This window comes from Crinia signifera, chromosome 9 (assembly GCF_055691185.1).
Source record: "Crinia signifera chromosome 9, ASM5569118v1, whole genome shotgun sequence".
Taxonomy (NCBI): domain Eukaryota; kingdom Metazoa; phylum Chordata; class Amphibia; order Anura; family Myobatrachidae; genus Crinia; species Crinia signifera.
Window position 1 is genome coordinate 24,615,814 of NC_139225.1, and position 27,503 is coordinate 24,643,316.

Sequence of the window (27,503 nt, forward strand, 5' to 3'; positions counted from 1 at the left end):
GTGTATCTCGTCTCCTGCCCCAGCTTCCCTTTCGTGTATCTCGCCTCCTGCCCCAGCTTCCCTTCCATGTTGTTCTCTGCCTGCCCCAGCTTCCATCCCTGAAACCTTGCACTTTTGGATGTGGTGAGATATATACATCCATGTCCAATACCTGCCATGTACCTGGAAATAATAAAGCTGTTATTTGTTCCCTGTATTACAGGATGAACTGTATACATGCTGATGTCTATGTATATTACAGTATATGTACCATTGTCTCTGTCTTCCAAAGGGTTTACCTGGACCACCTGGAGAAAAGGGAGAGACTGGCGATGTTGGACAGATGGTGAGTTCTTGTCTCCTTTGTCGGCTGATGACATGAAGTGTAAAGCTGGGTACACATGTAGCGATGTTGAGACGATGTCCTGTTTCCTTACAACAATTCACCTACAACTCCCAGTGTGTACAGAGGATTGAGCGCTTCCTAGCGATGGTTGCTCGGTTTATGTGCTGCACATCAAACATAACAGCGACCTGGTTTATGCTTCTGTGATCATTACAGCCTTACTTTAACTTATTATAATGTGTACGGACAATCCCCGCTCAATGGCATTTCTTCCAATGCCTGTTGCTTCGGTGGGCATCCAGATTAACAGTACATACAATGTTTCATCCGGCTGCCACGTGTTTTTTTACATATATCCTCAGTGCAAACATTAGCATTGCGGTGCTATAAAGAAAGCCAATAATAATGCTAATATTTGGTAATACAGAAAATATACACAATTCCGGTAGCGTTCCCCTTATTTATTTTTATTTATTAACAGTTTCTTATATACACATATTCCGCAGCGCTTTGCAGAGAATATTTGAACATTCACATCAGTTCCTGCCCCAGTGGAGCTTACATTCTATATTCCCTACCACATATACATGCAAACACAGACATTCTAGGGTTAATTTTGTTAGGAGCCAAAAAACCTAACAGTATATTTTTGGATTGTTGGCGGAAACCGGAGTACCCGGAGGAAACACACGCAAGTACGGGAAGAATATACAAACTCTGCACAGTTAGGGCCATGATGGGAATCGAACCCATGACCTCAGCTGTGAGGCAGTAATGCTAACCATTACACCATCGGTACTGCCTTATCGGCCCTGTTTGTAACATTCACCACATAGGACAGAACATGTGCTTTGCCGCCTGGCACAATTTACGTTATTGTTTTCATCATTCTGAACAATGTTTTATCAATTTGTTAGGGTCCCCCTGGTCCACCTGGTCCTCGAGGTCCTAATGGTCCCCCCGGAGCGGATGGTCCACAAGGTCCTCCTGGAGGAATCGGCAATCCCGGCAATGTTGGAGAGAAGGCAAGTGTCCGTCTTAGTAAATGATCACATTGGAAGTTGTGGCCAAAAAGGGTTTCTCACTAACCTTTGATTTTCCTCTTTTGTTAACAGGGTGATCCCGGAGAGTCTGGTGAGCCTGGTCTTCCTGGAGAGCTTGGACCACCTGTAAGTATAGAAGGGATGCAGTAGACATGTCCACATCCACGAACTTGTGCTCCGTTTGTCCATACGAAGTATCCATGTTCTTACTTTCCTGGTACATTCAAAAATATCATGTTGGAGTTTTCATATGTAGGATTCTGTTACTTGTTTAGTCAGTCACTCACTTTTTTTTTTCTTTTCTTTTTTTTGTATAGGGCCCCAAGGGTGAAAGAGGTGAAAAGGGAGAAGCAGGTCTTCAAGGGTCAGCTGGACCACCTGGCCCAAAAGGTCCACCTGGTGACGATGGTCCAAAGGGTAGTCCCGTAAGTATTTCACAATATCAGTGCCATAGTAGGCTATAATTAAGATCTATGGATCATCTCTCATGTTCCTTTGTGACATCTTTCTTTCCAGGGTCCAGTTGGATTTCCTGGGGATCCTGGTCCCCCTGGAGAAACCGGCCCAGCTGTAAGTTATTTCCACAGTTCCAGGCATCTAAATTCATAAGCCAAGTCTTTAAAACATGGCAGAACATAGATATGTTATTATTAAGACAAATATTGCAGGTCTAGTAAACTAAATGCAAAGATGAGGACTTACCTATCAGATGAGAAGCTATTGTTAAATAGTTTCTATTTTATTCTCTTTATACCTCAGGGACAAGATGGGCCTCCTGGTGATAAGGGCGACGATGGTGAATCTGGTCAGCCAGTGAGTATCAGTTGTATTTTCCTGTTTGTCATAATATCGAACCACGGTTACAAGAACTTACACCGCTTTCTGTTTTTCAGGGATCTCCCGGACCTACAGGAGAGCCTGGACCATCTGGACCACCGGGGAAGAGAGTAAGTAACAATATCGGACACTTCAATGATGACCAAATGTTCACCCACAAACAAAGTTTCAGAATGATTGCCTTTTGTATTGTAGACTGTTGTATCTCATGTAGTAATGCTGAATGGTTTGGTCATCTTTCATAGGGACCTCTAGGTCCAGCAGGTCCAGAAGGACGACAAGGAGAAAAAGGTGGAAAGGTAAGTCATGTCCCTTTTGTGACTGGTAACTGAGTATTTAGCATGCTTTATCCTCATTTTTATTCTGAACAAAGGGTGAGACTGGCTTAGAAGGTCCTCCTGGGAAGACCGGTCCTGTTGGTCCTCAAGGATCTCCTGGAAAACCTGGGCCTGAAGGTCTAAGAGGAATCCCTGGACCTGTGGTGAGTATGGTTATGGAAGACCGGTAAAGGCATGTATTTGTATAATTCTATAATAAATGACTGAGGATATAATTTTATTTTATTTTAGGGAGAACAAGGTCTGCCAGGTTCAACTGGTCCCGATGGCCCGCCTGGTCCAATGGTAAGCACCATCATCTCACTCTTCTAACTAGAATTACCACCCTTCATGTTTAAAGCTCGGATGTCCTACACGGTACTGTAACTGATCACTATACAAACAAATGACAAGGAATAGAACGTAAGACTCCACATGAGGTTGTGGAATAACAATTGGTGATGCTGGATGGGGAAGTGTGGGTGTGGTATTATTGGGGGGGGGGGGTGTTGTGTAGCGGTACATTATTATTATTATTACATCAGAAATGATTACAAACAGTGGAAGGTGGGGCAGGAAAGATAAAGATCCCTGGGAGGGATGACGATTTAAATGTTTCATATTTGGTATAACCTGCAGTTATAGCTCAGTCCGGCCATATTGAAGCACATGAATAAAAACACGAACTCTGTGTTGACTTACAGACTCTCCCAAGCTTGTTGTAGGTTCATACATCGTACCCTGGTTTGATTCTAGCATCACATCTCTACGGACGCAGAATGATCTCCAATGACTGCTAACTACTGTACCTCCGACAAGTTAATGTCTCTGTAATAACTTTCCTGCCATTGTTACAGGGTCCACCAGGTCTTCCAGGATTAAAGGGAGACTCAGGTCTAAAGGGTGAAAAGGTAAGTCGCTTCCTTGAGTCTTCTTACGTACGTTTCTTCACCTGTCTTCCGCATCTGTCATTTAAGTTACTAAACGATGTAATTGACACATTTCTTTTATACTTCAGTGCTAGTTAATAATTCCCAGAAGTTGGAGATATAGTCCCATGTTAATATAAAAAAAAGGAGTATACGCAGAGATCTTATGAAGACATTTTAGACGTTGGCGACTGCACTTATGACGTTCTCGCGGTGGGTAGTTGTACTGTGTATCATACAGGAAGGAACACCGTGCAGCCCGTCTGCTTCCCAACAGCCCAATTATCCATCCACACGCAGATTTCTCCAACCTGTTTATTTCCCAACAATCCATCTTTCCCTGCGGAGCTCATGTTCTTCTTGGTGGTGCAGCGATTATTAGATGCACAGATAAATCCCTAGTGGTTAACGTTCCTTCTATTATAGATTGATCTGAGCGTTATCCATAGCCATGTCCAGCGGGTAATACTCTCGGAATATATTACTCTTCCTTTTAGTGCTGCCTTATACAATTTTTCCCTCATAGATTTCTTATTTTTAGCCATCCCTGATGAGTGTAATTTAATGAAATGTAATTTATACCGGCGCTTCGGGCCTAGCCCCCTCCCGGCCACACAATTACAGCTCTCTGATCAGTCTGGATATAGTTTATCCAATCGGAAAACTCTTTTAAAAAGGTAAAAATAGAATGAAGAAAAAAAAAACAAGACAAACCCGGGGAAGCGCGGCTGGAAATGTGCTAATGGAAAATGTGTCGCCGCGAATAAATCTGCATATGGGATAAAGCGAGATTTTCAGCTGAGCAGTAACGGGACCCTGGAAAATACATCTTAGCGCCCTAAATAGGGCGTTATCCAGCGTCTTATCTCTGGTGTATGGGGTAATCCCTACATGAGGGTCTTTTGTTAAATGTGTTTTGCATCCAGCCTGTGTTGTGAATAACTTCTGTAAACTGTAATTGCAGACTATGGGACTCATACGGAGTTGGGCATATACTCATTTATTCAGTGTACTGTAAATACAGATTTTATGCTGCATGCCGCCAGAAAACATGCATACAATAAGGGGGCGATTACAGGGGAGGGAACGGTCCGCCAGACGCAGGTGGAGCACAGTAAGGGGGCAATTACAGGGGAAGGAACGGTCCGCCAGACGCAGGTGGAGCACAGTAAGGGGGCAATTACAGGGGAGGGAACGGTCCGCCAGACGCAGGTGGAGCACAGTAAGGGGGCAATTACAGGGGAGGGAACGGTCCTCCAGACGCAGGTGGAACACAGTAAGGGGGTGATAACAGGGATGGAAGGGGTGATCAGACGCAGGTGGAGCACAGTAAGGGGGGGGGTGATTACGGGGCAGGAAGGGGTGGTCAGACAAAAGTGGAACACACTAAAGGGGCAATTACAGGGCAGGCAATGGGCCACCAGACACAGTTGGAGCAGAGTAAGGAGGCGATTACATTGGAGGGAAGTGGCAGTCAGACGCATAGAGACATAGAAACATAGAATTTGACGGCAGATAAGAACCATTTGGCCCATCTAGTCTGCCCCTTTTTTTACCCTTCAGGTAATCTAAACCCTTTTTAATCCTTATTTCTTTGTATTCATATGCCTATCCCAAGCATGTTTAAATTGTTCTACTGTCTTAGCCTCTACCACCTCTGATGGGAGGCTATTCCACTTATCCACTACCCTTTCTGTGAAGTAATTCTTTCTAACATTTCCCCTGAACCTACCTCCCTCCAGTTTCAGTGCATGTCCTCGTGTTCTATTACTTCTGTTCCTTTGAAGAAAATTTCCCTCCTGCACTATGTTAAAACCCTTGATATATTTGAACATTTCTATCATGTCCCCCCTTTCCCTTCTCTGCTCCAAACTATACATGTTAAGTTACATGTATACACGCAGGTGGAGCACAGTAAGGGGGCAATTAGAGGGATGAAAGAGGCGGTCAAATGCAGGTGGAATACAGTAAGAGGGTGATTACGGGGATGTAAGGGTGGTCAGATGCAGGTGGAGCACAGTAAGGGGGCAGTTACATTGTAAGGAAAGGGGCCGTCACAGGTGGAGCACAGTAAGGGGCAGTCAGACGCAGGTGGAACACAGTAAGTGGGTGATTACGGGGATGGAAGAGGTGGTCAGATGCAGGTGGAGCACAGTAAGGGGGCAATTAGAGGGATGAAAGAGGTGGTCAGATGCAGGTGGAACACAGTAAGAGGGTGATTACGGGAATGTAAGGGTGGTCAGATGCAGGTGGAGCACAGTAAGGGGGCAATTACATTGTAAGGAAAGGGGAAGTCACAGGTGGAACACAGTAAGGGGCAGTCAGACGCAGGTGGAACAGTGGGTGATTACGGGGAGGGAAGGAGAGGTCAGAAGCAGGTGGTGCACAGTAAGGGGGTGATCAGACACAGGTGGCGCACAGTAAGGGGGTGATCAGACACAGGTGGAGCACAGTAAAGGAGATGATCACAGGGGAGATCAGATGCTGATGGAGTACAAGTGGATCTGACCTAAAACTGGTGCATATGGGTGTACGCATTCTATTTATACATGTGTTTGATGTACTGTACGCTGTTTTTTTCGGAAGTAACAATTCATGCTTCTACCGTAGGGTCATCCCGGATTGATCGGTCTCATCGGACCTCCAGGAGAACAAGGAGAGAAGGGAGACCGCGGCCTTCCAGGTTCTCAAGGTTCCCAAGGATCTAAAGGCGAACAGGTAGCATGTCCCCCACCGTGTCCAGCAGGTTGCCAGCCCCGCAGTCCATTATCCATAGAGCGCGATGCTGCAGCTAGGCCATAACCCGGTCAGCTCCTTCCAACACAAACAGTCACCTGGCAATCACAGTATGAGATGAGCGACTGGAATAGAGAATTCAGTGCTGTGGCTGGTTCCCATTATTACTCCAGTCCAAAGAATGAGGCTCTTATCTTCCAGTATGCACATTAGCAATGAGTACAGAGAACAATGTACTGATGAGGGAATGGTTTATAACAGAGGATTAGCTCTGGCAAGTATTTCTACTGGCAGCAACCTTGATAATACAGCAACGGAAAGTACAATACACAGACTGGGATCCCGGTTATTTAATGACAACTATTTACCCCTTATGTCTCCCCCCAATACCCCCCCCCCCCCTCCCCCTTATTACCACTTAAGGTATCATGTAAGCCCAGTCAGATACGGATGCTGAGGTTCTACCACTTCTCTCTCTCCTCCCCTACAGGGTATACTTGGTCCAGCTGGGCCTGTAGGTCCTCCCGGTTCTCCTGGATTACCGGTATGTATTAATTTGTACACATGCCCGGGATACATCCATGTTACTGTTGTTTTGTACCTGTGATTGTGATGGTGTCCTATTTCCAATCAATTTCAGGGTGGTCCTGGGCCAAAAGGTGCTAAAGGGTCATCGGTAAGTAGAGGACTCTGATCTCTGTTCTGTGTCACCTGCTGGTCATCACTTGATGTCCCATTTTCAACCAAACCATTAACATTTCCATCCTGTGTATACCTGTAATGTTCTCTTTCCAGGGTCCAACTGGTCCAAAGGGTGAAACAGGAACTCAAGGCCCACCAGGTCCTCCAGTAAGTAGTAAAGTCATTGTTCTGAGTATTCTATAGAAGTAATTGCAGCTTGCTAAGGACAGATCCCTAATGCTATGAATTACTCATAGGGTCCTCCAGGGGAAGTTATACAGCCCCTTCCTGTCCATTCACCGAAGAGAACAAAGCGTAGCATCGATGCTAGCCAAATGGTTGATGAAGGGAATGCAGACAATAATTACATGGACTATGCTGACGGCATGGAGGAAATCTTCGGCTCCCTTAACTCCCTAAAACTGGAAATTGAGCAGATGAAACACCCCTTGGGCACTCAGGGTAACCCAGCAAGGACCTGCAAGGACTTACAGCTCTGCCACACAGACTTCCCAGATGGTAAGTCCACTCTCCATGTACATCACGTTCCAGGTGGGGAGTCCATTCTCCATATGCATTACTTTCCAGATGGGGAGTCCACTCTCCATGTGCATCACTTTCCAGATGGGGAGTCCCGTCTCCATGTGCATCACTTTCCAGATGGGGAGTCCACTCTCCATGTGCATCACTTTCCAGATGGGGAGTCCACTCTCCATGTGCATCACTTTCCAGATGGGGAGTCCACTCTCCATGTGCATCACTTTCCAGATGGGGAGTCCACTCTCCATGTGTATCACCCTTCAGATGGGGAGTCCACTCTCCATGTGTATCACCCTCCAGATGGGGAGTCCACTCTCCATGCGTATCACCCTCCAGATGGGGAGTCAACTCTTCGTGTGCATCACTTCCCAGATTGGGGGGGGGGGGGGGGGGAGTCCATAAAAATAAGGGCAAAACATTTGTAATATAGTCTCTTTTAAAAATAAGTGACCGCAAAAAGCAGCGTCTGATCAGGATTAGTCAGATCAATGCCCCCCCCCCCCCCCCCCCCCCGTTAATGTAGCTAAAGACTTTAAGGCCCAAAATCCATGAACAGATCATCAATTTGTGCCTCATGGCACCTGTTAACCCCTGATTTATCAGGGATTTTTTTTTTGAGCCGCTGAGGCAGGTGAAAAGAAATCCCTGATAAATCTTGGCTCCGATCAGCTTATCAGCAAAACGTGTGCATTAGATACTTTCAGAAGTGGGCAATCGTGGTGAGGGGTAATATTGTCAGTCACTTATGCCTCATCTGTAGTATATACCTGGCACGGGATCAGCCACCAATTAAGATGACATTTACCGAGTCCCAGTGCGACCTCTGAGCTTAGACGTTCCTAATAGCAACCAGCCAATGTGTGTAGTAATACTTGCACTATACGCCAGCGCCTTTGCCCAGGGCTTTGTGGGTTATAATTACATACAATAAAACGTGTTCCATATCTGTGCCAAGTCTTGCATACATAATACGGTGCTTCATGTTTAATATACACAGTGGCCCTTATTCTGGTTGACTCAGCCGCCTCCTGCCCGCAATCTTGAACAGTCCGTTTGTTGTGGCCACATGCACCTGGCATATGCACAAGCTCAGAACATCGGACCGAAGCGATCTGAATAAGGGCCAGTATGTATAGAGCAGGCAGGGTCATATCACTGTATATCGGTCGTACAGCCAGATCTAGGGAATCTGTTCTAAAACAGCTGCACAAGGAACATCAGAACTAAAACACATCCACGAGACGATAAATGACAAACATATAATGGGTTTTACATATAAAAGTGTGTATAATGTTACACACGTATATATATTCGCTGTTATACATAGCAGGGATTTAGTCAGCGAAGGGGTTACATATCATAACTATAACAGCCTGATCACTGGCTACATTATCGCCTGTATTAATTCCGCCGCGTCGGTCTTTTAATCTCTTAAACAGAAATCCATAAAACTGCAGCCGCCTCTTATTGTGCAAATTACAGGCGATAAGTTCCCAGGCCCCAACACAAGCTGCTTCTGCCGGCAACGAGGATGGGCCTGAAGACAGAGTCACAATCAGGATTTAATACAATAAATAGACAATAATTGACCTGTTCATCATAGTTGCCAGACACCGGCCGCAATGAAACTCTCTCTCCTTCATTCTCGCCCAATCTAGGGGAATACTGGATTGATCCTAACCAGGGCTGCTCCCGAGACTCCTTTAAGGTTTTCTGCAATTTCACAGCTGGAGGAGAGTCCTGCATATTCCCCGACAAGAAGTCTGAAGGAGTAAGTGGTGTAGACTCTCTGTGAATTTGGCATCACAATCAATTGAAACGTCTGGCACCGGAAAGGCTTGGCAAGTGAAAGACCACTTTGCGTCCAGTATTTTAAGATCACTTAATTAATTGCTGCTTCTCCTTCGGTCGTTTCATGCTGGAGGTATTGACTGCCTTGGCCCGGTGAAAGCAATGAGCTGCGTGTTAATATTACTCACCACTTAATGCATTCACGTTATTGATAACATAAGCCAACATCACAGGGATCGCAGAAAGGTCATCTGGCCGGTCCAGGGGACCTATCTGGGTTTACTTGTAGCGCTGCAGGTCACATGGCGCTCTGTAAAAAGGCGTCATTGATCACTTGCAGCTATTGTTTTCTAGCTGCGGCACTAATGCTGTATGTCCTGATAAAGTCCTTTAATTGTTCTTTGAATACAGTACACACCTGGCTAGGTGCATTGGTGTCAGAGGTGGGGCTGCACCTTTACACCTGGGCCCTTATTCTGATCTGTTCACATCCCCTGAGCATTCGCATGGGGGGAGCGATGTTGGGTGTATGTGCATACGCCCATGGCGAACAGGCTGTTCGCCGGGTGCACACACCCAAGACCACGATCGGCGGCGGATAGTCGCGCCCTTGGGAACGCCCAACATTTCATGGGAGTTCCCATGGAAACCGTCCGTCACGTTGATGTCGGGGGCGGGCAGCTGACTTAACCGGATGTCCGCTGCCCGCCCACTTACTGTCGAATGGCCACACATACCTAAGGTTACCTGAGAGTAACCTTAGATATGCGTGGACCTTCCACATTATTCGATTGTTGGCGGCCATCGAATAATGTGGGTGTTCCCTCAGAACCTGCAAATGGATGTTTATGTTAAACTTCCATTTGCAGCTAGAATAACCCCCCTAGACTCAGAGCAGGACTGGACCTCACACTTGCAGATTGAAGCAGTGTGACCTCCCTTCCGTACGTCTTCTATGGATCACTGTCACACAACTGTTAACACTACGACTGCCAGCTCCCTCCACGCAAAATAGTCACCATGCGGGAATGCAAGAAATGGTATTAAACATAACCTCTTGGGACTGATCTGACACACATCGCTCAGGCCTCTAAAGCACCGCTGCAGGCTTGTCCCCTCATTGTCTACTGCAGCCCAAATGCACCTGTTGCTTCGTCTAATACAGGGACTGTGTTTGTAAGGAAACTGACCTCACAGCACTCTGTGCCTCATGCCTCACTCCTGATACGCTATTGATATAGAAATCGGCCATGTGCGTGAGACCGGTACAGATGGCCTCTTCCGACACACTAAGGAGAAGGGGGCTTTCTTATTTTACTTTAATCTATAGATGTGATGAGAACAGTGACAATTCCAAAACCTCTGGCCTGCTGGAGGGGTCATACTGACAGTATGCACAGATGCGTCCACATACATCTATCCTCCATGTGATACGATAACGCGTGTGCTCCATGTCACTTTATAGCGCCGGGCGTCTTTTTTGTAACTTTTTACAATAAACAGTACCTTAATTGCAAATAGGAGGCACAAGCAGCTTCTGATGATTAAAATAATAAGTAGCTGCCTATATGTGTGTGACTGCAGCTGGATGTGCATAGGAGATGGAAGTTACAGTGTTTCCCTGGAAACCAGTGTAGCATTTCGTATACAGATACAGCCACATTGACACACTGAATGTAAGCATGCTGCATATCATTTTACTCAGCAGAAGCTGCTGGTTCATCCTGTTTGCTCCATTTCACAAATAAGCTGCTTTTTAAATTAAAAATACACCAGGGCGACTTGAAGGGCTGTTTAACGCGGAAGGAGGCTAGATGTACGTGGATACATCTGTAATACTATGCTACTATCAAAGGGAGAAATCCATGCAGAGTCGGCTTTCTCTTTGAAGTCTGCTACGGAGCATTGGAATAATTTGAATTGTTGCATTAAAGCCCCCAAGACCATGCCTTATTCTATCCTTTATTGCCCAGTGGATATGTCATTACTTACATTCTGTCTTCCACCACCTGCCACAGTCCTAAAATAGGTTTAACTTTAATGGATACAGTCAACGTTTCAGGTTATGTAGCGCTCGAAGACTTCAGCAAACGATAATGCAATTGTCCTGCACAAAACTCTTCTGGGCTGACTATGTAGAAGGTTCTACTCCTGAACAGCTAGGCAGCCGGATAGAAGCCGGATATGGGGGTAGCTAGTGTGCCGCTTAAATTGGGGGTATTGGTCATTAACGTTGTGTTTCTTACTATGCTTTCCCTTCCGCAATTCAGGCTAAGCTTACATCCTGGCCCAAAGAGAATCCGGGCTCCTGGTTCAGTGAATTCAAGCGTGGTAAACTGGTAAGATTCCTCCTCTGAACTCCATTCCCTGTAACACATGTCATATTTTGCAGAATAAAATCGCTCGATGGCCCAAAGAGCTGCCCGGTACGTGGTATAGTCATTACAAGCGTGGTTCCATGGTAAGTACTAACCCGGCCTTCAGTCTCAACCAGAGCACGGAGTTCGCTTCGGTTATGGCCAAACCACTCTGCATGTCTCACTAACAACGGGTGCGGGGGGGAGACTGTTTCCGGATGAAAAGGAAAATGGATTTAAGGTGGAACTGGATACGAAGGTCAGTTTGTTTGGCATTGTGTAACACGGAGTTGGCTTATTGGCTGTCAAACACCGAACTGCAAAACGGTCCCACAATCAAACAGCCATTTAATTAAAAAATTAAGAAAACGACATTCAAATCGATAGGTATCTACAGCAAGCGGTAATGGGTTTAATTTAATTAACTTACAACTAATCCATTACGGTGTGATGGTGCATGGAGGCTGTACGTTAATTAAATGAATCCTTCTTCTGTCCAGTCTTAGAAGACCTGACGGAGTGATGCAGCAGCCTCCAAACAGGCGCTAAACATATCCCTGTAATGCACAGTAACATACAGATGTTTCCCAAGTCACGTGCTGATCCCAGGCCTGCTTGTTATAAAAGACAACGTTTGGCCACTCCACACACTGGTCCCAGTGGTTACCAGTAGGTACTAGAAGATGTTCGGTCAGCATTGGGTCTTTACACGATGTACAGTAAGTAGTCCTACGCTAAAGGTAGGTATGACTATCAGGACTCAAGAAACGCTACATAAATGAATGCAGTCTACACCGCAATAGTTGAGCGGCTGCCCAATAATAATGGCGTCTCCGGAAGTGGCGGCCACAGATATTAATATGAAGCAATAAGTCACCTTTTCAGTCATTTTTTTTCCTAAACCCTCAAAGAAAACCTTACAGGAAAATGGCAGTGACTTGGGTTCCATCTGTATGTGAAGGAGAGATCACTCTTCAGGGTTATACCTTAGGCCGAATGTCCACCTTAAAAGACACTTTGCTTCCTCTGGGTATGTTTGATGCCGGAGTTTTGGCTTTCGGGCTGTTTTATGTCATGTTTCTTCTTTAGAGACAGAAATATATCTCCTCCTTTGGGTACCTATGATCTCTTCATGACAAGTGGCGAAATGCGTAGTCAGACATCCCCTGCTATATAGCACTTGGAGATGCATCAGTCCAGCTGTTGTACAAAATTCCAGCAGTATCAGGATGGAATCCGGATGATGGGTCTACAATGTCTAGGTCAATATTGACAAAAGGTCGACATGCACTAGGTCAACATTGAAAAAAAAGTTTGTCATAAGCAAAGCAAAAGCAAGATATGGTCGACGCTTAAAAAGATCAACGTGAATTTTTCAAAAACATTACTATCCACTTGGACACTGGTTGGGAACAGTGGGCCAAGCGTGCCACTTGGACACTGGTTGGGAACAGTGTGTCGAGCATGCCACTTGGACACTGGTTGGGAACAGTGTGCCACTTGGACACTGGTTGGGAACAGTGGGCCAAGCGTGCCACTTGGACACTGGTTGGGAACAGTAAAGTGTGCCGAGCATTGCGGTAGAGGAGTGATGCACCTGGCCTGAAGTATGGTGAGGGCTACACTTTTACTCCTTTCACATCGCACCTTGGTCCTGGGTTATTGCCGTGTTAGTGACATGTGGCCCTTATAACTCTGGTTGACCAACCTCAGCAATTATTCGGGTTATAGGAAGGGTTAAACCCAGGTCGCCCTCCTTATAATGGGTGACCCAGGTTGAATGTGAAAATTCAGACCAGGAATCGCAATGCCGGTTCCGACCTAGCTTTGTGATGTGAAAGGGGTATAACTGGGGGTCCACCTGCTCACACGTCATCATGGACACTTAAAAAGGTGGAACCTTTTCACGTGTCAACCTTTCCCATGTCACTATTTTTACTTGAGTCAAACTTTTATCAATATAGACCTAGTACACATTCACCTATTGACCTAGACACTGTCTATGATCCACACCCTACCAGGACGATTGACAGTGGAGTTGGACAGTTGGAGTAGATAATGGCCAATAGACTTGGCCTTCTCCGCTTAATTTGTTGTCCTACAGCAGTTAGAACCAAAGCCCATTATACAAAGTAATTATCTAAGTATTATCATTGCTACCTCGCCCAGCCCACAGGCTGCCCCCTAGGGTACTGATATAGGGCCATCAATGGCCACTCGTTTCTGCTCATTTCTCTCAGCTACAATCAGCCCCGGTATCTAAGCGATGAGTTTAGTCGTCATGGAGAACTGAACGCAGCACCTGTGCTCTCTTCTGCTTCCAATATCATAGGTACTCGGCTTAGGGTGACTGCTTTGAAGTCTTAAACTTTCAGCTACTGTACCTCCCACCTCTCACTGGCACCAGTGGCTCCTACGTGTGTCTTAACTTCACAGCATCGCTCCAGCCGGCTATTTCTTTATATCATTGTCTAAGCAATTTCCTTATAAGCCTCCTTTGTCCTGAATCCGCAAGTGCTGTCCGCTTAGGATACAGAGGCTCAATGATCTCCAGGTATTGTGGAAAATGTAAAGAAACAGCTACCAACACGTCTGTAAGCTCTATGTCCAGTGCCGCCTAAAGCGCAACGTTCATTGATGCCAAGGGCCTGATTCTGAGTCACACGTAATAACAGAAGCCAGTCTAATCGTCCCTTCTTTAGCTTGATACCTTTGAACAGGCGCTATAGTCAGGCAACTGATTCTGAGTCAGGCAACAAGAGTTCAACTCAGAATAGCATATACTGGGGTTGATTCTGGTCCGCTCATTAAGCAACAAACGAATGCCCGCCGCCCCACGAATCCCCTCAGAAGCACGTGAATGGATGTGTAGCCGACAAATCCAATCGCATGCGAGCGTACTGGGGGGGAAGGGAATCATTTGATTTCAGAGAACAGGCCGGGCGCGCCTGCACCATATAGACTTGGTGCATTCGCATGGGTGTGGTATGCGGTTCCGACAGTCGGGATCCCGACTGGCCGGACTCAAGACAGCATGGCCAGCGCATCAAAGGCCCTTGCGGGCTCGCTGCACTCGCCACGCTTCGGGCACGGTGGCTCACTGCGCTCGCCACCGATTCTATTCTCCCTCGTGGACCCCCACGAGGGAGAATAGACGATGGCCGACGGGAACCCGGCCGTTGGTGTTTTAACAGTCGGGATCCCGACGTCGGGTTAATGACTGTCGGGACCCCGTCCGGCACCCGTTTGCATTGGGACGCCCATCGTTTTTCCGGGTGCAACCTCCATTTTTGTGGGCACGCCCAGGAAACACTGGTCATCCCCATGTGCCTGTCTGCCCTGATGTATGCGAATGCCTTGGTGACTGTTATAGTTACTGAAGGTGTTCGCACAGGGGGCTGCGCATGCACAGTCCTCAAAACATCACAACGGGGGCGACTTCAGGAAAAAAATGAATGAATCAGAATCAGGCCCACTGCGTGAATTTCACGGTCAACTTTGATTGGTTCAATGACGATAAAATTTAATTGAATGCAGCCGCAATTCTGTCCGCTTCCAGAGATCAGAAATCCCACGCGTAGTTTGGTAACATTGGTGATGCGGCTACACCTCGCCCTAAGCCTCTATCGCTGCCATCAGCAGAGGTCACCTAACTATACCGAGGCCTGTCTGGCATCCTGAGATAGGAATAGGCAGTGATATTACATGATCACAGCACAACCGCGCACAGGCCGGATGTCTTTGCGATCAGTACGTGTTGCTAGCTGCCTCTGATGTGCATGCTGGCTCCTCCCCCTGTTCAGTCATCTCTATCTGTACGGCGGCAGAATGGTCCCAGTCTGGTTTGTATGATTATTATTTTATCTTTTACTTACATTGTATTTATGTCAATGGCTAGTGTTGTTTTGTTTGTATTACAGGTTTTAATATCTCATTCTGGGCCATATGTGCTTAGATTCAAAACGGGATAAAGTGGAGAGAGATAAAACCAATTGATAGTTCTTGAAATCCCGGTTTCATGATGTAGCGCTAAAACACTGAAAGATATCATTAACTATATTGTTGGTGGCGTCAAACCACCCCCCCCCCCCCCCCCCCACACCGAATACGCAGACATATGATCTAGATTTTACAACATACACAGACGATCGGAAGACAAGCACAATAATGTTATCGTGCATATTGTATGCAAAAATCGCATAGTGTGTATCCAGCATAAGAAGACGATTGGCTAGTACTTTATCCCTCTCTAATTTATCACTTTTCAAGGCTTAGTACATTTTGCTCAGAAACATGATTTACCATCGAGCAAAACTATTTATCTGTAGTTAATAATGTATTCTATACGCCCTAATGGTACATGAAGCACCATGGCAGGGGAATGGGGTGGGGGAGGGGATTGCTGTGCCACCACTATACTGCACAATTGTCCCACAATCACCCATTGCCAACTTCAAGTAACAAACCCAACGCTGTAACATCAAAGGACAAATCCACTAAAGAATAGTTTTGGGTGGCATTTGATGAGACTATATAAACCCAGTAATTGTCATTTACTACAGATGGAGCTCCTGTCTTTTGAGCGGGTCCTGGCGATTCTATCGCCAATCGTGAGGACCCACCATTAGACGGAAGGGAGCGCGTGCCTACGAGACGATCGTGCGCCCCCCCTTCCGTCGGAGCCCAAGGCCGCCGCTCCCCCATTGGTGCCCGCGGCCCCCTGCACCTTCCCCACCCCCTCCCTAACCCTGTCTGTTTCCCTGAAGTGGAGACGGGCAGAGGTTCCGATCCCCACCACCGAGAAACGGGGACGTGCATACATGTGAGACACTCGCGCTTCCCCGTCAGGTGGAGTGCCTGTCCGCAGGTGGAGGGGATCTGACGAGAGCTGTCGCTGAATGACACGCGCTCCATATGTATCTCGTATTCATAAAAGCCAGGCCAGTTTGAATAGAGGATATATATTTTTATGTATCACTACTCGAAACCACTTTTCTTCCGTTATGGTGGAACTTGGCAGGAACGGTCATCGTCTTCCCAATGTGGTGAGTCATAGACAGGAGCGGGGCAGAACACACTAGAACTATTTTGGGACCAGACATTCATGTGTTAAATGAACCAATGCCTGGGACTCTTAGCAGGATCCTCTGTTACATACAGAAAGCACAAGCACAGCGCAGAATTCACCCTGTAGCTGTCTCTTGATTCCTTCCAGCTTTCCTACGTGGATGCAGATGGAAACCCGATCGGCGTGGTACAGATGACTTTCCTGAGGCTTCTAAGTGCTGCTGCCAAGCAGAACATAACGTACAACTGCTACCAGTCGGTCGCTTGGCACGATAGTACCACCGACAGCTACGACAAGGCGATCCGCTTCCTGGGCTCGAACGACGAAGAGATGTCGTATGACAATAACCCCTACATTCAGGCCATCATGGACGGATGCGCAGTAAGTCACATCTGATCTGCAGCTCTATCGCGCCGCAGTATAACCTCTACCCTGTGACAGCAGTTTACCATTATTGGACCTAAACGCATTTCATCAGGTTATTACAGCAGCGGACAGGCGTCATCAATGAAATTGGTCTCTCTGTCCTGCTGGCAGCAGAGTTAATTCTCCAGCAGAGTCTGTATCTGGATTGGGCCTGGCTGGTGGGACTACAGCAATGTATTGATCGCTGCTACGATCTCCGTCTGCCAGGCTGCAATAAGAAACATGAGCCGATCATTATTAGTTTTGACACAAGAAACAAGAATGTATCAATAGGAAATTATTCTGAGCTGTGCGCAAAACGTCTACTGCAGATTTTATTTATTTAATATAGATTTTTAAGTGAAATGGCTGGAAATCCCACAATTTACTTACAGTAAAAGATAATTGACGGCTGAATCTTTGGGGGGGGGGGGGGGTCGGGTTCTCCGTAGGCGGCGGCGCTGCCTGTCTCATTCCTGGGACATGCATCGAGCAGCCTGTGAAGACCCGGTGTAGGTGGGGGAGGAGGGCTACAATACAGGAGATGCTATACAAGGCATCCTTCTGGCTGGGCTTTTCTTTACTCCTTGTTTTATATCGTAAAATTTAAGGGACTGAATAGCCAGAAATACTCCAATAAAAAGAGAACAATATCGGTTTCACACATTTAACTATAAAAAAAAAAAATGAATGAATGTATACAGATGCATCCGCATAGATCTAGCCCCAATACTCTATGCAGTGATGCCGGTCGTTAGTGAGCCGCCAGGTCCCGTGCAGCTGTGCTAACATCGGCCGTGCAATGTCATTACATCCGGCTTAAACTCTGTTCCGACCCAGTCGCACACAATATACAAATCACATTTATCAGCAGAGTCTCCTCTTGCGCCTTGTCCTATTGTGTGCGACTGAGTCGGAACAGAACTTGGGCCGGGTGTAATGACGTTGCATGGCCTCCAAATTTGTTTTTGTTTTTTAAAGGGGTGATCACTAACAAGGTAAAGCCTTGTAAGTGATTGCCCCTTTTAAAAAAAATCAGTGTTCGGCAAGGATCCTGCATGGCCTTCGAACTCGGCGCCATTACACCATGCACTTTGTATTGGAAAAAAGCTGCAGCTTTTACATTGTAGCACTTTGTGTACAGATTCAGACTAAGTCGCGCACTGATATACAGGTGTCACATCACGGATAGGCTTTTTATTAAAAGATTAGTTTAAACCAGCCAACTCTGCTACTATTAATAGCACAATGATGTAGGCACTATGCTCAGTATATGAGCACAGCATAACTTGGTGTGGAGAACAGCCTCTTCCACTACATCATAGAACATTGTATACAGATTCAGACTCCGCAGAACATAGTGTCTTATTGCATTGCACGACTGTTTGCCGCAACTACAGCAATCGTGTACAAGGACATATCTGCATGAGTGTACTATAAATGTTTATGTGATTGTTCTGTTTGGCGTAATGTGAATTGTGGCACTACTAAGTGGCATAAAGTGGATAAGGGGCACAGTTCTGAGGCATGTATTGCTTATTCTCTCTCTCTGTCTTTCTCTCCTACCAGTCAAAGAAAGGCTCACAAAAGACAATCCTGGAGCTCAACACCCCCAAAGTGGAACAAGCCCCTATAGTGGACCTTATGTTCAATGACTTTGGAGACCCAACGCAAAAATTTGGCTTTGAAGTTGGACCAGTATGTTTCCAAGGCTAAAAAAAAACACTAAAGAATAAAAACTACAAAAAAAAAAAAAAAAGGAGATAACTAAATATACCGAAATACACTTGTTTTGAGAAAAGAGGCCAATAGCATACCAGAATGACGCCAAGTTTCCAAATGAGCAACCTTGAAACCTCATCACAGTTTATTTTTTATTTTTGTTTTTCACACACACGTTCTCAAACTGGGAAGGTGAAGGGTTGAACCTCAATTTGCCTGAGGTTATGCGACTGGACCACCAATATATTAGGGAAAGAAAAAAAAACCACTTGGTGCCCAAAGCCTTGGGATCACATGACCTAAACAGCATCACGTGACAATCACTAGAAGAAACACATGACTCCCGCTTACGATGAATTATCTGCTGCCAGCCTATAAAAAAAAAAAAAGTGGAATATTATCACAGTACCTGTGTAATAATCCAGCCTGACACAAAATTCGGACCAGAAAGGACTCTTAATGAATGCACTCGCCATTGTTCCTGGCTTGTCCCTTTGTATTAAAGGTGCTTATATTTTTGTATGTAATTATTTGTATTGTATATTATTATTATTCTGTTTTTAATGAGAAAGAAAAATAAGTTGCCTTATCTTAGCTTTAAACCTTGCATGTGACCTGGTTTTAAAATTTGGGTTTTACAGATAATTAATGGCAATTTTTGGCAATATGTAAAAAAAAAACTACAAAAAATTGTGCGAAAATTCACAGATTTCATTTCTCCAAAATGTGGTACGGACCCAACTCTTTACTGTCTTCTTAAGGAATATCTAGAGTGCAGGGGATTAATTAGATACCCGCGTGGGAATTTGCCAGTACACTATGCAAAAAATAACTGGCCGTACAAGTGAGCGCAGAGAAAATGACCAACACACTAGCTATGCAAGTACAATATGCCATATTTTCTGTATTTCACTCGACAGGGAGTTTTAATGATTTGCTTTCACAAAGGCAGCGAGATCACCGGTTTATATAGAAATGTGGTTTGATCATAATTCTGGAAAGCATTTTTTTGTTGAACACTTTATTTTCAGCCTAGTTTCCCGACCCTGCTTTAGAGTTTATTAATGCATACAAGGGACTTGTGTCGCCAATAGGGTAAACCTAAAATTTCTTGGGCAAAATGCTTTGGATAAGATCAGCAAAGAGATTGAGCAACAGTTTAAATGTGACAAGGCCCGAAACAGGTTAACGAGTTCTTATTATTGTACAGTATTTTACCTCTACGTTGCCTTGTCACAAAAGCAGGAGTTTGCCCGTACTAGGGAAAATCTTGTCAGAAATAGGTGCTATGTTCTGTTTTCCTGTGGTGCTATTTTTTATTTTATTTTTTAAACTCCTTTGTGAGCAAACTGCCACTACTTCCTGTCTGACACCCCACTCAGAGCGCTAGCGGGAAGGGTTGTAATGCATGCTTCTCTTGTATTCATATACAATGTAGATATGGCGTAATAAAAACAATTATTAAATTTATTGTGGTAGCTTCCCATGTAGATTTTTTTTGTTTTTTATACAAAAAAAATAATTGCTCTCTTCATTTCTGTGTTTATAATTATTCCGGATTTGTACTCAGATGCTGATTAATTATGGTGCTAACTTATGTTGTTTGTTAAAAATTGTTGAAATGTCTTTTCTTGTGTGCTTATGCTGGCGAATGTGCAAACTGGTTCTGACGTTTTCGAGTCCGATGAGTGTTTACATGACCAGTACTGTACGAGGCTGACACGCCAGTGAACCTCACTGAACTAATAAAAAAAGGGACAAAATGTGCATGAATTTGCCTCTTTTATGAATAGTTAGGGGACAACAAAAATGTCTGTAGAAGCATCTGATATCAAGGCCTTTCACTTTCGTTGTTGAGTTCTCAACAAGTAATCAAGTTCTCAACAAGTAATCAAGAAAAAAACTGAGAAAAATTATCTTTTTAATCAATTGATGACTTGTGTGAAAATGAAACAATAGTCCCTAAAAATTGAAAAAAAAAAAATATATTTAAAATGTTATTTTTATATTTTAAATTTGTGACCCATTTAAACTTTTTTTTTTGTACTGATCCTTCAATTTTTATTCTGTACAGATTTTTTTCCTAATTTTATAAAAACAAAATTGGAAATATGAGATTTTAGCAGTAATATTGCTTATTTTTACATTCATCAAAATGTCCATCACATAAAGATCAATTGTAGGAGATTATTCTGTGTGAAGATTTTCTTCTAAAATAGTTGTAATTTATTTATTAATGGGAGTTCTGTTTTTACTTAAAGCAGCGAAATGCTAAGCCAACTCATTGGAAACATCTGTATTTAGAGGAAAATGGAAATAACTAGAATCCCCCAGTATTTTGAGCCTTGTATTTCATATTCAATCCCCCCACCCCAAAAAAAAGGGTATATAGAAGCATGTGGTGCAATAACCACAGATTACTGAGCATTTTTGATGGGCGGGTAACAAGGCAGGTATGGCTTCCCATGAATTTCTAGTTATAGTAGTCACAGAGCCAGTGCAAGGTATTTTGGCATTCTAGCTAAAACTTAATCTTACTGCTCCCACCACAACCCACACACCAATACCGACCTTCCAGAACCACACATGAAAGTGTGAAGATAGCGTCTTAGAAGTTCAATACCTGCCATTTGCATAACGTTCAACAAGGGTCCTCTTTATGAGTCACCCTACATTTTTTGGTAGGCTCGGGGGCACCCCTCCCCCAGTTTCTGGTGCCCCAAGATATTCACGATTTTTAAACCCAATGGGAAAAAAAATCAATTACGATTCCTTTTCCCCCCCCACTAACAACAGCTATTAACAAGTAAGTGAAGTACAAAGCATTCTTAATCTTTACAACATCATTCTGTGCAAAAAAAAGAAATAAAAATAGGGATTCTATGATAGTTCTGCCAATGAAACCAGCTCCAACCTTCAGCAAAACTCAATACTTCATTTGTAAATTTTCTAACCATTAAGAACATAAATCCATTGATTTTTGTTTGGGGAAAATTCAAAAATTTTAGCAATGAAGTCTTCCTCCAAACTTCTGACCTAAAACATTCTCACACTTTAGATATCTTCTTTGATTTTAATTGAGAGTGTACATTTCGATAGGGAATTACAAAATATTTGGAAACTTCATGTAATTTAATCCCCCATGGACCCCCTCTGAGGATTCTCAGTTGCCGTTACATTAATTAATATCTTTAAACTGTGCATTCTGAAGTCATACTGAATCCGTTCCAATGGTTTCCTTGCTTGAACAGGTTTCTCATGCAGGGCTTATTGGCTCAACACAAATAAAAAATTTCACAGATAACCCTTTTAAATTTTTGAGATAATTAAAGGGAGGGAGATACACACCCCCCCCCCCCCCCCCATTGAGTTGGCATAGTGGTGATGACATTAGACAGAAACACCCTAAATGAGCAGAAAACAATTTATTAGATTTTTTAAAATACTTAATAACTAGTGTATGAAATATTTTTAAATATTAATCTTGCATTTATAAAGACATTGGGGGTTATTCTACTTCATTCTTTCTGACAAAATCCTTCTTAGATGGACAAAACCATGTGCACTGCAGGTGGGGCAGATGTAACTTGTGCAGAGAGAATTAGATTTGGGTGGGGTTTTTCTTCAAAGTGAGATCTATATTGAAGTGTAAAATCATGCAGTCAGTATTTTCCCTGCACAGAAACAAAATAACTCACCCAAATCTAATTCTCTCTGCACATGTTACATCTGCCCCCCTGCAGTGCACATGGTTTTGTCCATCTAAGAAGGATTTTGTCAGAAAGAATGAACTAGAATAAACCCCATTGTCCTTAGCAGGTATTACTGTTATTTTACACATTTGATATTCTGAGGTGTACGGAGACAATTTTTCAAGCTCCAAAATGATGTCCAAATCTAGATATGAATTCAAATATTAGGTCCTCCAGGTGACAAAAACATTTTGTACACCAAGGAACTAAAACATGTTTGCACATTCAGTTCATAAAAAAAAAAAAAAGACATTGAGATGTTTTTCAACTCATTGATGCGATTGTGTTTAGGTCATGTGATCATTGTTTTCATTCATTTTATTTTTAAAAAAGTGTTTCTGACTACATCAATGGCTTGTGAAATTTGTTATACCATCGCCATAATTCTTCCCTAAAAAAAGAAAACATACTATAGCTATATTGAAATAAACTTCCTTCCTGTTTCGCAGAAAAAAAAAATATTTCCTGGTGTAATTTTATTTGTGTTTCATTTTTGCTTAATGAAATATTTAAGACAAAGAAAGTTATAGCTTCAGGCAGTAAAAAAAAAAAAGCTCCTTACAGTCAGAAACTGTAGTCTTTTTTACAACATAGAAATTCCATGAAAAATTTTATAATTTTAAATTGAGATACCCTCAAAGGGAATTTATATTTTAAACCCGTGTAAAAAAAAAATGTATTAGATTTTTGTTTGTTTTTCAATAAATCAAGTTTACTGTTTTTACGTGTTTACTTGATGTGAATGTTTTTTTTTTTTAAGTATAATAAAGATTTTTTTATTTATTTTTTTTGTGCTCTGTTCCATGTGGGAAAGATTGAACAGTGCCTCGCACAAGAACTGTTTTGGGAAAAGTTAGCTAAACTGATGACTATATTTTGTAAGGGTACATAGTATTATACAAAGTATTTAAAGCAAATTAATATTATGGGGCAGATTTATTAAGCTTGGAGAAGAGATAAACTGGAGATAAAGCGGAGAAAAGGTAAAAGGAGATAAAGCACCAGCCAATCAACTCCCAACTGTCTTTTTCAAACACAGCTGATTGGCTGGTGCTTTATCTCCTTTTACCTTTTCTCCGCTTTATCTCCAGTTTATCTCTTTTCAAAGCTTAATAAATCTGCCCCTATGTGAGCTAGACAGAAAGCACGCATCAATGGGTGCTTACTTTATTGCTTACTATTTTGGAGTCAGCAAATCTAGTGTTTCAAGACTTACGGACATCAAAATTGGATCATTGCACCGAAAAAGAAGGTGGAGAGATGGACGGACATGTAAAACGCTCCAAGCTGACAAACTGAAAAGTTTCATCAACACTGTACCACAGACTTAAAGAAAAGGGAAGAACTACAAGACAACTGATTTAAACAGAGCACGTCTTCCAATTAAAATGAAGTCAACTTGTGTGAAACAATTTACAGCAGCTAATGGTGGTTATATTCATTCCTTATTTTATGTACACAAATATGTCTGTTTTTGTAATAAACACAAAACACACAGAGAAAAAAAAGAAAAACTTTGTTCCAATTAATTTGTACATCACTGTAGATTATCCTTCAAATATAGGTTTGTGAATTTTTTCTCCCACTAAGTAACAAAATATTTTCTTGTGATATGTTATCTTTTATTTATTAGGTGCTACATATTGGGGGTTTTTCTGGTTCAGAAAATGCCTGTTACCAGGCCTGTCTGCTACCCATTCGCAGGGTGCGTTCGTACGCACTGGCTGCGAATTGATGTTTAACATAAAAATCCATTAGTCGGCTGCGGGGGAACACCCACATCAAAGATGTGGTGCGTGCATGTATATATATATATATATATATATATATATATATGTATTTTGGTAGGGCCAGCACACACAAATCTCAAATATCAGCAGCTGGGGTGCCAACTTAGGCTTGTAGTCCCAGGGGTACAGCCAAATATAAAGTCCAGTATAAAGAGCACTCACCAGTCTTCCAATCTCAATGCCAATAAAAGTTTAATACATCACCAAGTTTTCAAAGCAGGATGTCGACGTTTCGAGCCACTGCGGGCCCTTTGTCAAGACAAGTGATGGATGGGTCACAGCCCCAGAAGTACAGATCACCATATCATTCTACACAGTATATATACACCAGAGGCCGGAAGTGCCCGCCAATCGCCAATTAATCAATCATGTACTCATAGTACCACTACTAGTGCGATATATCACCTCCCCAGTATTGAACATATTGCATCATCCAATAATATAAAAGTGTCTAACACTTACCAAGCGCTGGGAACAATTCAGCGTTTCCTAGAAGTAAACTTCGGCGTGCGTTCCACAGCTTTGGAACGCACATACCGGAAGGTGCTGTTCGCGCTACAACGCCTTGCGTCATCATTCAGCGGCGCGTATCTAAGCTTAGCGCGCACGCAGATGATACCTCCCCAGAAAACGGCATAAGGAATCAACAGTTCCTACTGCCCAAGGGGGCCTGTATTGTTGGCCGGACTTGCGTTTCATATTAAGGCTGTGAAACGCACGGCCATTTTGGATCACCAGACCAGTAATAACTATAGGGAAAAAAATAGCCCCATACTGTAATATAAAGATAATGCCATCTTAAGAAAATTGCCTGACGGGCATCTAAGATAATGATGAAGAGGAGGGTTTCTCAAAAAGAAACTATGGTTTGAGAAAAAATCATACAGGCGATCGGCCAGGATTACTCACTGCCTCTGGTTTACAAAATATGGAAACATCATAATGTATCAAACAGGACACACAACATATACACACATATTAAAAACAATATGATGGGGTTGGGGGGCAACACACCAGGCTTAAAAACAGCCTAGAATGTGGCACCCCAGCTCCAAAATACCTATTAAAAACAAATATCACCTCACCAATTAGGTCCTATTGATATTGTTTTTTGGACTCTGTTTTTTAGAACATATATGCTATTATAATTATTGTTGCAAACAAGTAAATAGGTGCCAGAAAACTATAGTTCCCAGATCTATATCATGTGGAGTATGTTGTAGCAAGCTTATAATTAATATCTTCTGAACTAGAGTTATGTCTAGCGGTGACTATTGATCATATCTTGTCACGCAAAGAAGTTATCACCCAAAGATATTGTCACAAAAAGATGTTCATATGTGTCTTCTCATTTAGGCCTCGGGGCCAGACAGTATCTAAGCGGTGGATCCACTGGGCCTCTTTTTTTAGAAGCATAAGACCCCTATCCCCCCCACGAGGCGGGGGAGGAGTCCAGTCAATGGCCATATATCGCAGAGTGGACAGTTGATGTTTTTCTTTCAAGAAATGCGCTGCCACAGGCTTATCAGTGGAGCCAGTGGAGTAAGCCAACCGAATCGAAGATCTGTGTTGGTTGATTCTTTCGCGCAGGGTTCGAATGGTTTTCCCCACATACATTAAGCCACATGGGCAAATCAGGTAATAGACCACGTGATCAAGTAGGCAATATAAACGATGTTTCAAATATATTTTAGTGCCGTTGTGCGGATGGCAGAAGAATGTGCCAGTGATGAGTGCCCGGCAGGTTGCACAACCAAGGCACTTATAGCACCCATTCTTCTTGGTAAGCCACCGGTCTTGATCTACTTTTGCTGGTTTCATATTTGGTCTGAGTAAGTGATCCTTAAGGTTAGGTCCTCTATTCACACTGAGTAGTGGAGGAGCATTACCCAGTTTCTTGAACGCCAGATCAGAAGTGATCAAAGGCCACTGTGTTTTGATTACACGTTGTGTGTTTTTGAAGTTGGTGTCACAGTGGGTGTTGATGATCATTCTTGCGTTCTGGGTTACGCCTTTAGGGATCCTACTTTGGGCATGGTACCTTCTTTTGGCTTTAGTGAGGCTCTTATCAATAGTTTTAAGGCTGTACCCCCTATCAAGGAATCTTTGTTTACATTCAGATAGTTGTCTTGTCATGGCCGACTCTTCAGAGTTGTTGCGCATAACACGAAGAAATTGTGAAATGGGCAAGTTGGACTTAAGAGAGTCCGGGTGGTGACTCGTAGCCCAAAGAAGGGTGTTCCTGTCGGTCACTTTCTGGTAAAGGGTATAGCCCAAAAATGCTCCATTCTTTAGGATAGTTACATCCAGAAAGTTCATAGAGTTGGTGTCACATGCATAAGTAAATCTCACAGGTGAGGATAAACCATTCAAAGTATTAACCATCTCAACGAAGGATGTTTCGTCGCCCAGCCAGACGAGAAAGACATCATCGATGTATCTCTTTAGGTATTTGATGTGCCCAGAGTAATGCGGAAAAATGAATTTTTGTTCATAAGAGTGCATAAATAAATTGGCGAAGGCTGGGGCCACATTGGACCCCATAGCGGTCCCCGCCAACTGCATATAATACTTCTCCTGATAGAGGAAGTGATTATACTTCAATACTAGATCCAACGCATTTAACACAAATTCAATGGGTGGACCCCCATATGGCCCTTCCAGAAGTGCAGCTCTTACTGCTTCACTCCCCTCTTTATGAGGGATGATCGTGTACAATGAATTAACATCCATTGTACACAGTAGGCACCCAGGCTCAAGGATACCTAGCCCTCTGATCTCCTCAAGGAACTGTGAGGTATCCCTGAGATACGTGGGAGTGGCCTGGACAAGTGGTTGGAGTTGATAGTCCAACCATTTTGCAAGTGGCTGAAGGAGAGAACCCCTTGCTGAAATGATTGGACGACCAGGGGGATTGACGAGGGACTTATGGATCTTAGGCAGCGTATATAAGATCGGACATACAGGATGTTCAACTGTTAGATAATCCCCTGTCTCCTCGTCAATCCACCCCTGCGTCAAGCCCACTTTCAGCAATTCATCAATTCTATACTTTATGGCATTCATTGGGTTAGATGTCAGTTCGAGGTAAGTTATTTTCTCACTCAGTTGTCTTTTAATCTCGCAGTCATAGTCGGAAAAATCTTGTAGCACGATGGACCCGCCCTTATCGGCGCTACGTATGACCACTGATGTGTCATCCTGTAACCC

At 43.6% G+C, this 27,503-nt stretch overlaps 1 protein-coding gene across 1 annotated transcript; it reads left to right on the forward strand.

Annotated features, from left to right (window-relative positions):
- The first annotated feature begins 229 nt into the window (after positions 1 to 229).
- Positions 230 to 20,628, forward strand: LOC146035253 (uncharacterized). The gene is made up of 20 exons (XM_083158594.1): positions 230 to 325; positions 1,243 to 1,350; positions 1,441 to 1,494; positions 1,686 to 1,793; positions 1,885 to 1,938; positions 2,128 to 2,181; positions 2,262 to 2,315; positions 2,451 to 2,504; positions 2,579 to 2,686; positions 2,775 to 2,828; positions 3,380 to 3,433; positions 6,062 to 6,169; positions 6,678 to 6,731; positions 6,828 to 6,863; positions 6,983 to 7,036; positions 7,126 to 7,387; positions 9,067 to 9,179; positions 11,470 to 11,538; positions 16,772 to 17,005; positions 18,599 to 20,628. Exons 1-20 carry the CDS (start codon positions 245 to 247, stop codon positions 18,743 to 18,745), a joined length of 1,860 nt encoding a protein of 619 aa, XP_083014720.1. The 5' UTR covers positions 230 to 244; the 3' UTR covers positions 18,746 to 20,628.
- Positions 20,629 to 27,503: the final 6,875 nt, after the last annotated feature.

Coding starts and splice junctions, on each gene's coding strand:
- LOC146035253 (XM_083158594.1), top strand. CDS start 245: ATGTACCATTGTCTCTGTCTTCCAAAGGGTTTACCTGGACCACCTGGA. Junction 6,170..6,677: donor AAGGATCTAAAGGCGAACAG/GTAGCATGTCCC, acceptor CCTCCCCTACAG/GGTATACTTGGTCCAGCTGG. Junction 6,864..6,982: donor AAGGTGCTAAAGGGTCATCG/GTAAGTAGAGGA, acceptor TTCTCTTTCCAG/GGTCCAACTGGTCCAAAGGG.